At 43.1% G+C, this 15,816-nt stretch overlaps 1 protein-coding gene across 1 annotated transcript in view; it reads right to left on the bottom strand.

Moving 5' to 3' along the window:
• The window catches only part of LOC126413102 (LIM/homeobox protein Awh), a 343,996-nt gene that overhangs the window by 16,085 nt on the left and 312,095 nt on the right, over positions 1-15,816 (bottom strand). Inside the window, exon 5 of the mRNA XM_050082999.1 lies at positions 3,476-3,622. Coding sequence (XP_049938956.1) covers positions 3,476-3,622 — 147 coding nt within the window. The remainder of the gene's footprint in view (positions 1-3,475; positions 3,623-15,816) is intronic.

The following is a 15,816-nucleotide window of genomic DNA, read 5'->3' as shown; positions in this document are numbered from 1 at the left end:
AAATGCAAGTGTGTGAAGGCTGACTTACACTGCACATCAACTTGTAAAAGCTGCCCAGAACAAAGCTGCACTAAGTTGACTGACAGTGATTTGGCAGAAAATTTAGAGAATGGTTTCCTGTAAATCTGTTACACAAATCTAAAGCAGAGTGTGTGTATGTATGTATGCCCAGGATCTCCTCCAAATCCCCTAGATCGATTTCAACTAAGTTTGGCACAGAAACAGTAGATCTCATAAGTATCAGCATTGCATGCTTTACAACCTCCTGGCTCCAATAGTTGTGGAAATAAAGATGAAAACTTGCTTTCCCAACCCCAGTCATATAGGCATACCTGCATGAAAGGTATGTTGCACAGGAACAGTATCAGCTTGCCTTATCGACTTGCTTTGCATGGATGCCTGTACATCAGGGGCAAATGATTATTAAGCCCATTATATGTAGCTTGCACTGCATGATGGGTATTTTAGGCAGTAGTAGCAGCCTACTTTATTGAACTATACTGCAGAGGTTACATGTGGCGGTGAGGATGGATGGTGACAGGTTGAGATGGACAGAGTGAGGGGGAGAAGTAAATGGACAGGGAGAGGGTAGAGGGAGTCTATGAGGTGGGTGGAAGGTTTAGATGGGTAGTAGATAGGTGGATGAGGTAGAGGGGTAGGAAGATATGATTAGAGGGAGGCCAGAGGAAGCTATGGTCATAAAGAGGGGGTGGAGGAAATGGACAGAGAGAGAGAGGGAAGAAGAGATTAAGTGAAAGAGTGTGAGGAGGAGGAGATATACCGGTAGAGGTAGGAGGATGAGGTGGGCAGAAAGAGGGACGACGAGAAGGACACAGGGAGAGGGAGAAGAAGTTGTGGTCCACATGTGTCAAACACATACATGGGTGAAGCAGCAAAGAAAAGGCTAGTAATTATGTACAACAGGTTATTTGTTCAACAGATATTGTGAAATTTTAGTTGTAAGAGTATTATAATATGAAGGGCTTATTTCGATAGTAGTACAAGCCCATTTTTGTTCCTTCTGAGATACAGAGTCCCAAAGTTAAATGAGCGCTGAAAAATCTCAACTGCACATTTTTCAGCGCTCATTTAACTTTAGAACTCTGTATCTCAGAAGGATTAAAAATGGACTTGTACCAATACTGAAATAAGCCCTTCATATCATGATTATAAATGTAGAACAAAGACAGTAATTGTTAATTAATTTTACAATAACTCACTATTCTCATGACAAATGATTTTTATTCCAAAATAAATATAAATGTGCGTGATACAAAACAAAAACTGTATAGTAGAATTGTACTGAATCAATAAATGTCAGTTTTAAAAGGAATTTCTCTTTCTCTTTATCTTTCTCTCTCTCTCTCTCTCTCTCTCTCTCTCTCTCTCTCTCTCTCTCTCTCTCATCTTCAAATTTTAGCACTAATATTTATGTGCTACATATATAAGTAGTTGTGGAGAAATAGAAGAAAGTTATAACTGAATTAAAATCGAATTTGAAAATTATGAGAAACTCTTCCACATACTCGTAGAATGTCTCGAAAGCTCGTTATCTTGCTTAAAACCTGCATGTGACTTTCTTTGAGCCGAAGTTCATTAGAAATATGTCAAAATATGTCTTCGAAAAATGAACCATTTTTCGTAAAATTTGAAAAAGTTTTAAAAAGGTTGAATTAACGGTTGGGGGGAAGGAAATTTTCATCTGCTGGGGGAGAGAACTTTTTTTTTTGTAAAAATTGAAAAAGGTGTAAAAAGGTTGAATTAACGGTTGGGGGGAGGGAAATTTTCATCTGCTGGGGGAGAGAACTTTTCTGTTTCTTACCATTAAATCCCCTAAGATTGTTTTCCCTAGGTTTCAAAACTTTATTAATTATTTACCCCATTTTTTTCTAATTTGCCTATGGTAATAGAGATAAGTGAGAAGATAAGGTCTAAAGATGAAGCGTATACACAGTTCAACAAAAGTTTGGAATACTATCGTAAAATATAGTGTATGATAATGGAGGTGTCATTGACCTGGGCACTTCATGCATAATCCAGTTAGTGCCCATATACTGGACTGTGTTTACTACTGGTATGTTTTGTGGCCGTTTCCCAGTTACGTAAACATACCTCTGCCTTAGCGGCACACCGCGGGCGTCCAGTATCAACAACAGCTTAATTCAGCTTTTGTTCACCATTGCAGTAAAATGCCGCGTAGAGGTATACAACACTTTGATAGGGTCAGGATAGTGGTTTTACTTTCAGCAGGTCATACACATCAAAATGCTGGCGATCGGTTACATGTCACTCAAAGTGGTGTTTATAAGGCGTGGAGAAAGTACAGAGAGACGGGAAATGTGAAAGATAGATCTCGCAGTGACCGTCCTCTTATGACAACACCAATGCAGGATCGTTTGCTCCATCTGTCGGCTCGCAGGGGCCCACATCAGTTGCCAAAAATTCTGGAAATGACTTCTCCCTGGCAACAGGGACTCGTATCTCAGAACAAACAGTGCGTGGTAAAAAGGATCAGGTTGTTCCTCATTCGGGAAGACCAATAAGAAGTCTTGAGCTGAACCAACGGAACCGACGCAATCTAAGAACCTGGGCTCTTGCACATCAGCATTGGACCATTGCAGAATGGAGTAGTGCCATATTTGCTGACGAGGTAAGGATTGATTTGCGACCGGACACTAGATGTGTTAGGGTTTGGAGAAGCGCTAGACGACACCAGGAACGCCGATACGTTCAGGAAGCCGATCCGTTTGCAGATGGAATTTAATATTCTGGGCGGCAATAATGATGGGACGGCGAACCCCTCTAATTCTCATCTACTGCAATTTGACTATTCCCTGATAATTCCAAGAGGTCCTACAAACGATTGTAAGGCACTACAGACGTGAAGTCGGTGACAACTTCATCCTAGTCTACGATAATGCAAGATCGCACCGTACGTTAGCATTATGGTGGTATCTTCGAAGATGCAACATCAACAGCATACATTGGCCAACATAGTCCCCAGACATGAACGCAATTGATCATGCGTGGGACCTGTTGAAGGTGGCATTGCACAGCGTCCAAATCCACCTAACAATCATCAGGATCTCACTGAATCTGCCATTGAGGAGTGGGACCTCGTACCCTAAGATAAACTTGATGGTCTCATCCAGAGCATGCATTGCGGGGTGGAAGCACTCATCCGTATGCGGGGAGGACATACTCACTACTGAAGACTGATCATCATCATGAGATAAAGATTTTCACTGTTATTGTTTTCATGATGTTTTCTTAGAAGGGGGCCTGCTTTGTTTTCTAATGAATTTTTGTAATTACACCAAATCCTTTTTGTTTTCAGACGGAATTATGTTTACTTTGTCAATAAGGTATTGTAAAAACCTCTGTGGGTGTGCTATAAGAAGTCACTGTAGTAAACTCTGCGATGTTCCAAGCTTTTGTGGAGAAGTGTATTTGGTCCAGCTGGGCCGGGGCTTACCGTGCGGCACGAAGAGGGCGGCGGCGGCGGCCTTGGGTGGCGGCGGCTGCTGCGCCTGGAAGGAGTAGGTGAGGTGCAGGTTGATGTGCCGGCCGAACGTCGCCGCGGCTTCAGCGTCGCGAGACAGCGGCGGCGGCGCGTGGTGCACTGCGGCAGCACAACACACAGCGTTACTGCGGCACGTGCTACAGTCAATGGCAGCTACAAATGCAGCCAGCCTGCTAGCTCGAGTTGCAGTGTAAAGTCGTGCACAAGGCCTGAGCACTTTGTATATACTACTGTAAAGAGTCGCTTAAATACAACACGACGCCTTTTGGGCGCAGTCCAAGTGTAGCGTCGCATGAGTCATTCTCACACATTCTCTAACATATTCATGCGACGCTATAATGTGAGTGGGGACTTTTGCTTAATCTTCCAAGGATGAGCTATGCCCGAAATATAATTTTTTAATAACAAGCGATCTTAATCACTAAAACGAAGGTAACTTCTTAAAGGCTCAGATATGTTTGGTAATTTTGCACTGCTTTTTATAATTTGTAAACAAGAACAATAATATACGACTGCTGACAGTATCTTTGTAGCATGTGTTTTTATTTGCTATTGCGTAACGCTTCATTCATTCTTGAATGTAATACACTTTCACAGTTATGATTATTTCTTAACTAAACTCCTTTATTTCTTAACTAAACTCCTTTTCGTTCTCCCCCTATTTAATTTACAGAAAGAGTCCTCAGTGTACTCTTTTTTTATTCATTAAAACGGAGGCAGATTTCTTGAAGTCTCAGATTGTGTACGGTAAATTTGCACGGGCTTTTAAAAATTAAAAAAAGTAAACAAAAAGATTTTAATGCGCGTAAGCAAGAACAAAAATGTACACCGCGTAGGGTCCTGTCAGCATGTTTGTAACATTTGTTTTTTTATCTACTGTTATCTAAGGTATCATTCCAGCTGAAATGTACTACAGTAACGTGCCATTTAAGTCTCATTTTTTTAAGCAGTGGATAATCCAGAATGGAATGTAGAAATATTATGAAAAGGAAAGTTGTCACTCCCCATACAGCGGAGATGCCCGGGTCGCAAATAGGCACAACAAAAAGACTGTCACAAGTTAGCTCTTTTCCAACAATGTCTTTGTCAAAAATAGACGACAGACACACACTCACGCAAACGCACTTATTGCAGTCTCTGGCAGTTGAAGCTGTTGCTTCAGCTGTCAGAGACTGCAGTCATGTGTGTGTGAGTCGCGTTTGTGTGAGAGTGTGAGCTTCAGCTGCCAGAGACTACAGTCAAGTGTGTGTGAGATGCGTTTTTGTTTGTTTGCTTGTGTGTGTGTGTGTGTGTGTATTTTTGACAAAGGCGTTGCTGGCCGATAGTTTATTTGTGACAGTCTTTCTGTTGTGCCTATCTGCGACTCAATTATTTTAACTTTTTTATTTTATTATGCATCGGGAAATAGTTTTAAACTGTTTCGATGTGCTCATCTATGACTTACCTACTTGTCACGTGACTACACGACAAATTTTCTCCCCACCACTTCCTTGTTTTCTATGTTAATTGAAAAAAAAGTTCAAATATGTGTGAAATCTTATGGGACTTAACTGCTAAGGTCATCAGTCACTAAGCTTACACACTACTTAACCTAAATTATCCTAAGGATAAACACACACACCCATGCCCGAGGGAGGACCGAACCTCCGCCGGGACCAGCCGCATAGTCCATGACTGCAGCGCCCGAAACCGCTCGGCTAGTCCTGCGCGGCTACGTTAGTTCCACTCAACGCTGACAAACTGCACTTTGCGGCTCCACGTATGTATGAGTTCATAATATTTGTCATTTCCCCTCACCATGAGTCAAGTGTTCGTAATATCGCACTTACGTAAAATTATTATTGTTATTGCCTTTTTGTTCCAACCTAGACCTGAAGATCTGCATCGCACATTGACCGGTTTTCATAAATAAAAAGTTGTGATCCAGACGGCGTTTGTTTATTTATTATAACAAAAGGGTCATGAACCCCAAGACATTGTGTCAGTTATGAGGAACAACGGCCCGTTGTTTTTAAGCGGCCCATTACAATAGTGTATAAGAAGTTCTCACATCCTGATAGCCACAACATTTACTTATTTCCTCGATTTTTATTTTATGCATGCACATTTCTACACGGTAGCATGTACCGATTTCTTCAATGTCAGCACTGGTAACGATATTATGAATCTATCACTTCGCAGCGGAGTGTACGTTGTTTTTAAACTTGCTGGCAGATAAAAGCTGTGTGCCGGACCGGGATTCGGAACTTTGACGTTCGCGGACAACGCCCTTTTTGGCTGAGATGTCCAAGCTTAGCTCGCGACCTGCTCTCACAGCTTTACTTTCACCCTATCTCTGTTCTTAATCTGTCGAAAAGTTTCAAAACAGCGCACGCTCACTTGCAGAGTGAAACATTCATTCTGGAAACAATCCTCGAAGCTGTGCCTAAGCCACGTCACCGCAATATCGGTATTTCAAGGAGAGCTAGTCCTGCAAGGTAAGCAGGTAGAACCTCGGTGAAGTTTGGAAGGTGCGGGAGAGGTACTGGCGGAAGTACAGCTGTAAGGGAGAGGGGGGAGGACAGGAGGGGGGGGGGAAGGAGGGGATCGTGCGTCATGCCTGGATAGCTAGGTCGGTAAGAAAATTGCCCGTGGAAGCCTGCGCCCCTTGTTCGAAACTTGATCCGCCACACACATTTAATCCGCTAGGAAGTTTCAATATTATGAGCAGACAAATCATTAATCAATTTTTCCCATGCCGCAGTGCCCTAAGATTAGCTGCAGACCAGTCAAAAAGTTTGTAAGTGTGTTGTGTTTATGAAGACAACATTTCGGCTGACTCTTGTAGTTTCACCTCAGTTTTATGGCATTTTTATGTGTGTAAATAGATCATAGTTCGTTGCCATTTTATCTCTTGTGATAATAGCGGTCGAAATTTTAATGAGACCGTATCATTATGTACTGTTCTGCACATTAACAGTATTGTGGCATTAATCTTTGTTTTATAACATTTCCTTGTGTGTCCCTATTCATGCGGTTGCGTCCTACCGTTGTCAGAGTTCGATCGTAGAGAGGAAGCCTGAAGACATCTGAGTTGTCAGCAGCAACTACTGCGAATCAATGGAAAAGCTTTCTTTACACACGTGACATACACTCCATTCTATACACATCTGCACTGATGCAAAGTGTGGTTATTGATGTAACTGGGATGACAAACAGAAAAAAATTATTCCGTGACGACAAATAGAAGAACCGGGGTTCCCCAAATCTCTTAATGCCGACATGGTTCCTCGCGAAAGAACATAACCGATTTCCTCCTCGGTTCTACACGATTCGAGCCTACTGTCCATCTCTAATTCAATAAGACGTTAAACACGAGTTTCCATTCCTTCTTCGCGATACAAAAATGCACACATATGTGTACAAACTACAAATACAGGGTAACTATCGAGGACTCTTCCTGTTAAATGCTACATATAAAGTGTTCTCCAACATCCTAACTGCGAAGCTTACTCCCTTTGTGGAAGAGAGAATTGGGGACTATCAGAGTGACCAAATATTCACATCACGCATACTACTTGAAAAATGTTATGAACGCCAAATAAGCAGACACCAGCTTTAAATCGAATTTAAACAAGCCTATGATAGCATCTCAAGAGTGGCATTGCGGAATGTAATGGAAGAGGGTGGAATACCTAAGAAGGTCGTTAATCATTATGATGATCGTCAGTGAAACCTACTGTAAAGTAAAAATACAGGGCGAAATTTCCAGAGAAAAGAAAGTGAAGAAGGGACTGAGACGGGGAGATTATATTTCCTCACTGTTATTCAACCTCTGCCTAGAAGAAGTCATAAGTCAGGTAGAGTAAACAGATGAGGAAACATTTTTAACCGTCCACGTTCACTGCAGTACCTAGCCTACGCAGACGATGTGCCATTACCCGCACGAAACACTGCTGCGCTGGTCGATGCCTATCAACAAATGGAGAGAGGTACAAGGGAGCTTGGCCTGGTAGTCAATGTCAAAAAGACCAAATATGTGGCAATGACCAACCAGCGAAACCTACCAAATCTCAGGATAGCCGACAAGGAGTTTGAAAGGGTGAGAGATTTCAAGTACCTCGCGTCGATTGTCACAGAGACAAATGACATCAGTAGCGAGGTGAAAGCTATAATAGCAGCAGGCAGCCGATTCTACTTTGCCCCACTACCCAAGCTTAGGAGATCGCTTCTATCACGAAAATCTAAAATCCTCATCCATAAAACAATTATAACACCAGTTGTTATATATAATGCCGAGACGTGGACCTTGACTGCAAATGAGGAAAGGATCCTTAGCATGTGGGAGAGAAAGGTTCTACGTAAAATATATGACCCAATATGCGATCAAGAAGTTTGGCGCATCAGTACGAATGCAGAATCAGAGCAACTTTTTGAAGAACCTGACATTGACTCTACCAGTAAAATAAGAAGACTGCGGTGGCCAGAACGTGTGATCAGAATGGAGGAAGATAGAAAATGTAAGAAGACTTTTGATGGCGAGGCTGGAGGCAGACGACGGAAGGAAAGTCCCAGAAAGAGATGGGTGGACGGAATTTAAGAAGACAAGAAAAAGCTGGGCGTCAGAGTATAGAGATGGAAAGTCACGGACCGGATAGAATGGCAGGATATTGTGATGCAGGCCAAGGCCATTCAAGGGCTACAGAGCCGAGGTGTAAGTAAGTAAGTTTGTAACTGGAGGATTTAATAGACGCTGTAAATATTCATTGTATTCGTTGAAATTTAGAATTAGTATAATTTATACACACATCAAAAAATGTTTTCATCACCCCGGTTACCAGAACGCCTGAAGACAGACGTTGACTATGGATGTTGTGTCACAGACACAGTGCATCTGACTGTTCAGAGATGTCACTAAACCCGCCCAAAGATGTAAACAACCATGTATGAGCAGCGCCTATTAGACGGAGAGGGTCCGGCAGCCGATAATTTCCAGTCATTCCACCAAGAAGGAGGTACACGGCTCGTGTTGTCTGTAGTTCAACCATGCCTAGACGGTCAATACGGCGGTTCGATCGCGTCCGCATTGTTACTTTGTGCCAGGAAGGGCTCTTAACAAGGAAAGTGTTCAGGCGTCTCAGAATGTACCAAAGCGATGTTGTTCGGCCATGGAAGAGATACAGAGAGACAGGAACTGTCGATGACATGCATCGCTCAGGCCGCCCAAGGGCAACTATTGCAGTGGATGACCGCTACCTACGGATTATGGCTCGGAGGAACCCTGACAGCAACGCTACCATGTTGAATAATGCTTTTAGTGCAGCCACAGGACGTCGTGTTACAATAAAAATGTGCGTAATAGGTTGTATGATGCAGAACTTCACTCCCGACGTCCACGGCGAGGCCCATCTTTGCAGCCACGACACCATACAGATGGGCCCAACAGCATGCCGAACGGACCGCTCAGGATTGGCATCACATTCTGTTCACCGATGAGTGTCGCGTATGCCCACAACCAGAGAATCATCTGAGACGTGTTTGGAGGCAGCCCGGTCAGGCTGAACGCCTTAGATACACTGTCCAATGAGTGCAGCAAGGTGGAGGTTCCCTGCTGTTTCGGGGTGGCATTACGTGGGGCCGACGTACGCTGCTGGTGGTCATATACGATACGTGAATGCCATCCTCCGACCGATAGTGCAACCATATCGGCAGCATATTTGCGAGACATTCGTCTTCAAGGACGAAAATACGCGCCCCTATCGTGCGCATCTTGTGAATGACTTCCTTGAAGATAACGACATCGCTCGACTAGAGTGGCCAGCATGTTCTACAGACATGAACCCTATAGAATATGTCTGGGATAGATTGAAAAGGGCTGTTTATGGACGACATGACCCACCAACCACTCTGAGGGATCTACGCCGAATCGCCGTTGAGGAGTGGGACCGTCTGGACCAACAGTGCCTTGATGAACTTGTGGATAGTATGCCACGGCGAATGCAGGCAAGCATCAATGCAAGAGGACGTGCTATTGGGTATTAGAGGTACCGGTGTGTACAGCAATGTGGACCACCACCTCTGAAGGTCTCGCTGTATGGTGGTACAACATGCAATGTATGGTTTTCATGAGCAATAAAAAGGACGGAAATGATGTTTATGTTGATATCTATTCCAATTTTCTGTACAGGTTCCGGAACCCTCGGAGCCGAGATGATGCAGAATATTTATTGATGTGTGTATTAAAAATTTATGATAAACAATTTGCAGCATAAGCACGACATTGACGTTTCGTATTTTCCAGGTTCATAAAACCCTGAACTGAAAACTGGAAGAGATAATTGATAGGCAAAGAATAAACAACTAAGTAAAAATTGGATTATGTTAATGTTTCTTTTGAGTGAAAATTTCCCAGGCAAGTGCAGTTTGACTGCTGGCGGCCGTGTACCAGCTATACATTTCTCTGAAGTAAAATCACTTTTCTGGACAAGAACTAAAATCTAAGCTTTTGGCTTTGGTTGATAACGTGTTACCAACTGATAAAATCAACAACGTCCTTCGGCTAGATCGTTTCCTGTGAAAGGTCAAGATGATGTGGCACCGAATTTTGATCTGTGTGCAAATCTCAGTGTTCTTTCGCCTTGTGAAATGTTTTCGTACGTTCCTAATACACCGCTGGAACTGTGTCTGTAACTACACGTAATGTGAAGCGGTAGCTATACTGGAGTAACTGAAATGATTCTGCTATTCGACACTCCCCATCAGTGGACAGGGGACCGCAGGGTTTCGGATTCACTCTCCTAGTCCCAGGAGGCGGATACTGTGGCGCCTCTAGGGACTGCTCCTGGCTGCGCGAAGCGTAATTGTCGGTAATAACATCAGCGCGCCGACCACTGGGGAACTCCGCTTATCTGTGTTCCACTGAGATGGGGCCGCAGCTTCGGCTCTACTGGCCCTCACGTTCACGGCAAACTAAGATCCAACTTTATCTTTTCAAATCCAAGTAACGCATTTTTTTCACATAACCTTCGTTTTCAAGACGCCTCATTCGAATGGAAACGAGAAAATCATTTGCGTAGATTCCAACAGGAGAGGAATTGCTTTTCTTTTCATTTTATTCAGTTCTGCAAGACTTTGCAACAGTAATGACTCTGCACAGTAACTCGTGCGCACGTGAAACGTTAGTACCTCAGTATAACTTGATAACTAGTCAAAGAGGTTGCTTCCGCTCTGAGATACCTAATGAAGTACTACGCTATCCGCCTTCAAGCTTCTTTTGAACAAAGACATATACAGTCGTGGACAAAACGGGCGAGACCCCTCCCCTTTTCGTTATGCTGATCTGCACAGCTTTAAAGTCTGCCACACAGCATAACAGGCAAGGCGACGAAGTGCTACCAACATACTACGCACAGGCGTGAAATTGACGAATTATCTGAACTTTGTAAGACTGTTTTCAATTATGTGTATGACTATATTAATGCTGATTAGTGTGTTAAACACAAGTAAATATAAGATGTAAATGAAAGAAGAAACGCTAATTAGTATGAACTGTACTAATAAAAGTGAATTTCAGCTTATCGAGATAACATAACTGTTATAGTAAGACAAAGTACCCCAGATCGTTACGAATTAGCAAAACATTAAACGCATTCGGCTGCGAAACAGTCTGTGTCAAGGTTCAAACCAGTCATACTGGATTACCTTTGCTGACCTACCATGAAAGTGTGCAAATTTAGCAATGCGTGAAGATTCATAACGAAATACAGTTAAAATCATTCAGAGCCACACGTAAGTCAAACCAATTATTGACAGAAGCGGAAAAAGTAATGAATAACAAGTATGAAATCCTACAAGATATTCATATTTACATCCACAGGGCGCCAGTACAGAATAAAGGTAGCAGTAAATCGTACTGGGGGCGCGAGAATTTCTTAAGATTGCTTTACTGATAGTCTATCTGCCTCCATCGAGATTTGCTGTAGCAAACATCTTTAACTACGCTAGCAGACTACCCAAACAAACAGCCCTCTATTGTTGAGCCAGACTTGAATAAGACGGCAATTTCGTAATGAAAACGGCAAAATGATCTGGAGTTTCTGTTGCATAGAGCTTTCTGGACTCAAAAACAAGAATTTTCTACCTTTGTGTCACCGCTTATGTGACAATCATTCGGGGTGTTTATCGAAATAACTAAATACTATTATTAAGTGAGTAAATTTAGTAGGATAATTCTGCACCACCCCAGGAAATAAACGGCTGCATAGCTGCTAAAAGTATTCTGCGATGTTTCGAATTCTCCATTATACTCGCCACAGCCCGAAAACGTTCATTAGCCGAAGTGTTTCTTAATCTACCTTGCAATGGGAATGCTCGCACTTTTAAAACGCGGTGGCATTAATACTGGGATCTGAATTACCACGTGTACAGGCAAATGGATTTTACTTGCATTCCTGCAAACGTGATTTGGATCGAAAGCATATCTACGAGTAATATGCTGATGTATCGACTGCAACTAGAACATTTACAATAAAGAGAAGGGGGAATTATTTATGCGGCGTTCATCTTCAGTAACTGTCGTGGCTATTTTCGTTGTTAGGATTTCGTCACCTAAATCGGTAAACTTGGAACCCTACTAGTCTCACTTTCTTCACCGTCTGTCTGTCTACCGAGCCCTTAAAACCCGTTTTGCTAATTCGTAACGATCCCGGGTACTTTGTCTTACTAAAACAGTTATGTTATCTCGATAAGCTGATATTCATTTTTATTGGTACAGTTCATACTAATTAGCGTTTCTTCTTTCATTTATATCTTATATTTACGTGTTGTGTTTAACACACTAATCAGCATTAGTATAGTCTCACACATGATTGAAAACAGTGTGAGAAAATTCGGATAGTTTGTCAATTTCACACCTGTGCATAATATGTTGGTAGCACTTCGTCGCCTTGCCTGTTATGCTGTGTAGCAGACTTCAAAGCTGTGCGGATCAGCATAACGAAAAGGGGAGGGGTGTCGCTCGTTTTGTCCACGACTGTACATAAACCAGGTGCCGACCCCCCCCCCCCGGATGTTTTACTAGAAGAGTTACAAACATCCACTTCCAAATACCACATCAAACTTTCTAAGAATAAAGTAGTATGGAAACTTCTCGATATAAAATCGCAAGGACTCCAGAAAATTGCGAGAAGGTACTTTTCAGTTGTGTGACTGAGGGGTGGCTTATGTGGATGGGCTTGCGGCTTGATAGGCTGCAAAAAACACTCCAGCTACGTAAGGGGACCCATCCAAACGTTAACCATACCTGCTGCCTACAATAAATGTGACATGGATCGTACGAGTCCATTGGAAAGTCCTGTAAGTTGAGTAAGGCAAGACAGAAGGGGGCCGCATCGCAGCGCAGGTGGAAGAGCTGTTGGAACAAGGAGATATGCGGCGAATGGAAGGGCCTGCCCGTTCCCTCGATTTCAATTCCATCGAGAACGTGTGAAATGCGTTGGAGAGACGAATAGCAGAACGTCCACGTGTACCAACGACCATCCAGCAGTTATGAAAAGCGCCGTGAAGGAATGGAACGCCCTGCCACAAGGAATGCTTACCAACCTCGTGGCCACCATGGGAGCACGTTGCCGAGTATGAATTTTCGTCCATGGTGACCACAGGACCTCTTAAGGAACATGTCTCGCCTTTTGTAACGTTCTGGAGACCAACATGACTCACCGTGATTTTGGCTTAATTGTTGCCTTTGAATAATCATTTCGGTTCGTCTCATTCCGTATTTCTTTCAGTTACTTTCTGTACTATTCTGCAGCACCTCTTTCTAAGTGTGGTCCAAGTTTCTTTGAGCTACGTAACTTGGCAGTGATGCTCCATGGGTAAATGACTTTCAGCCTTAGGTTTTGCATTCCAGTGTAAGCACACACTTCGATTTTACATCGTGTAAATTATGACGTTGTCAAATTCGTTCAGTCATTATAATTCTTAAATGAATTGCATCACACATGTAAATATCAAATTTTCGAATGAATGCTTTCCAGATTATATATTTCTGTGAACTGTGTTTCCTTGAAAGAAGTGTTGTAGCGATGTAGTGAACAATGGTGTAAATAAATTGTTATTTCGAGGGTCACTCCAAAAGAAATGCACACTATTTTTTTAAAAAAATCCATCTTTTATTCTACACGTTTGAAAGTTTTACAGTGTGTAGATACATCCTTTAGGAACAATATTTTCATTTCTTCACATAATTTCCATCCCTCTCAACTGCCTTACGCTATCTTTGAACCAGCGCCTGTATACCCGCACGGCAAAATTCTGCACCAACCTGTTGGAGCCACTGTTTGGCAGCGTGCACAAGGGAGTCATCATCTTCAAAACTTGTTACACGAAGAGAGTCTTTCAGTTTCCCAAAGAGATGATAGTCACATTGAGCCGGGTCAGGACTGTAAGGCGGGTGTTTCAGTGTTGTCCATCCCAGTTTTCTGATCGCTTCCATGGTTTTTTGACTGACATGTGGCCATGCATTGTCGTGCAACAGCAAAACATCCTGATTTTGCCGATGTGGTCGAACACGACTCAGTCGAGCTTTAAGTTTCTTCACTGTCGTCACATATGAATGAGAATTTATGGTGGTTCCACTTGGCATGATGTCCACAAGAACGAGTCCTTCGGAATCGAAAAACACCGTAGCCATAACTTTTCCAGCAGAAGGTGTGGTTTTAAATTTTTTTTCTTGGGTGACTTTGCATGATGCCACTCCATTGATTGCCTCTACGTCTCTGGTGAAAAATGATGGAACCATGGTTCATCACCTGTCACAACTCTTCCAAGAATTTCATCTCCACCATTCTCGTACTGTTCGAAAAGTTCGCTGCATACCGTTTTTCTAGTTTCTTTGTGAGCCACTGTCAACATCCTGGGAACCCACCTGGCACAAACCTTTTTTAACTCCAACACTTTCAGTATTCTGCGAACACTTCCTTCCCCTATCCCAACGTAGCGTGGCAATTAGTTCACTGTGATGCGTCTGTCAGCAGTCACGAATTCGTTAACTCTCTGCACATTGTCTGCACTGTGTGCAGTACGAGGCCTGCCACTGCAAGGACAATCCTCAATATTGCCGTGCCCGCTTTCATCACGTAACCTGCTTGCCCACCGAATAACTGTACTGCGATCGACAGCAGCATCTCCACACTCCTTTTTCAACCTCTTGTGGATGTTTCCCACTGTCTCGTTTTCACAGCACAGGAATTCTATGAGAGCACGTTGCTTCTGACGAGCGTCAAGTGTAGCAGCCATCTTGAAGAAATGCTGTGACGGCGCCTCTCACGGGAACAGGTTGAACTAAGTTTGAAAACAAGCGAGAAGAATGTATCTACACACTGTAAAACTTTCACACATGCAGAATGAAAACTGTATTTTTACAAAAATAGTGTGCATTTCTTTTGGAGTGACCCTCATACATTGAAACACTTCATGTATTTTACTGCTAAAGTTCTAGGTATCAGTGGCACCTTAAGTGTGGGGATGATGGCAAGTTATACACTTTAAGGGAAAAAAGAGAAAAAAGTGAGGAAGCACCGCGAAGGGATTGTCCGAATGGGACGGAAATCGGTAGATGTGACTGGCGTACATGCACAAATAAACAAATGGTTAGACAGTGGTATCCTATCGCTTTACGTGGCGTCCTCAGACACTTCTTGGTTCTTCATCGGAAAGTGGAACTCATCACTGAAGACAGTTCTACTCTAGTTAATGGGATTTCAGGCCGAAGACGTGTCTGGAGACGCCCTCAGATAGCTATGGGATACCAACCTGGCTGTCACCCACAATATGGCCCGACGACCAGTATTAAATGGTCTGGTGTGCCATTTCATTCCATAGCAGGACCAACTTGGTTGTTATCCGTGGCGCCCTTATACCACAGCGGTAGCACGACGATATTCTGCAACCCGTTTTATTGCCATTCATGGCAAGGCATCCTGGGCTTACATTTCAGCAAAATAAAGCCCGGCCCTCTCCCCTTACGTGGCGACAGTTTTTACTACTTGTCTTCGTCCTTGCCAAACCCTACCATGACTAGCATGATTGTCGGATCTCTCCTCAACTGAGAATGTCTGGAACATTATGGGCAAGGCCCTCCAACCAGTTCGGTATTTTGACGGTCTCATTCACCAATTGGACAGAATTTGACACGATATCTCTCAGGAGGACTACCAACAGCTCTATCGATCAATGCCAAGCCGAATAACTACTTGCATAAAGGTTAGAGGTGGACCAACACGTTATTGACTTGCTCAATTCGTGAAGCTGTTTCT

The sequence above is a fragment of the Schistocerca serialis genome, chromosome 1 (genome assembly GCF_023864345.2).
Source record: "Schistocerca serialis cubense isolate TAMUIC-IGC-003099 chromosome 1, iqSchSeri2.2, whole genome shotgun sequence".
NCBI classification, from domain to species: domain Eukaryota; kingdom Metazoa; phylum Arthropoda; class Insecta; order Orthoptera; family Acrididae; genus Schistocerca; species Schistocerca serialis.
The sequence above is the reverse complement of the archived record's forward strand: the minus strand, read 5'-3'. Positions and strand labels throughout refer to the sequence as shown.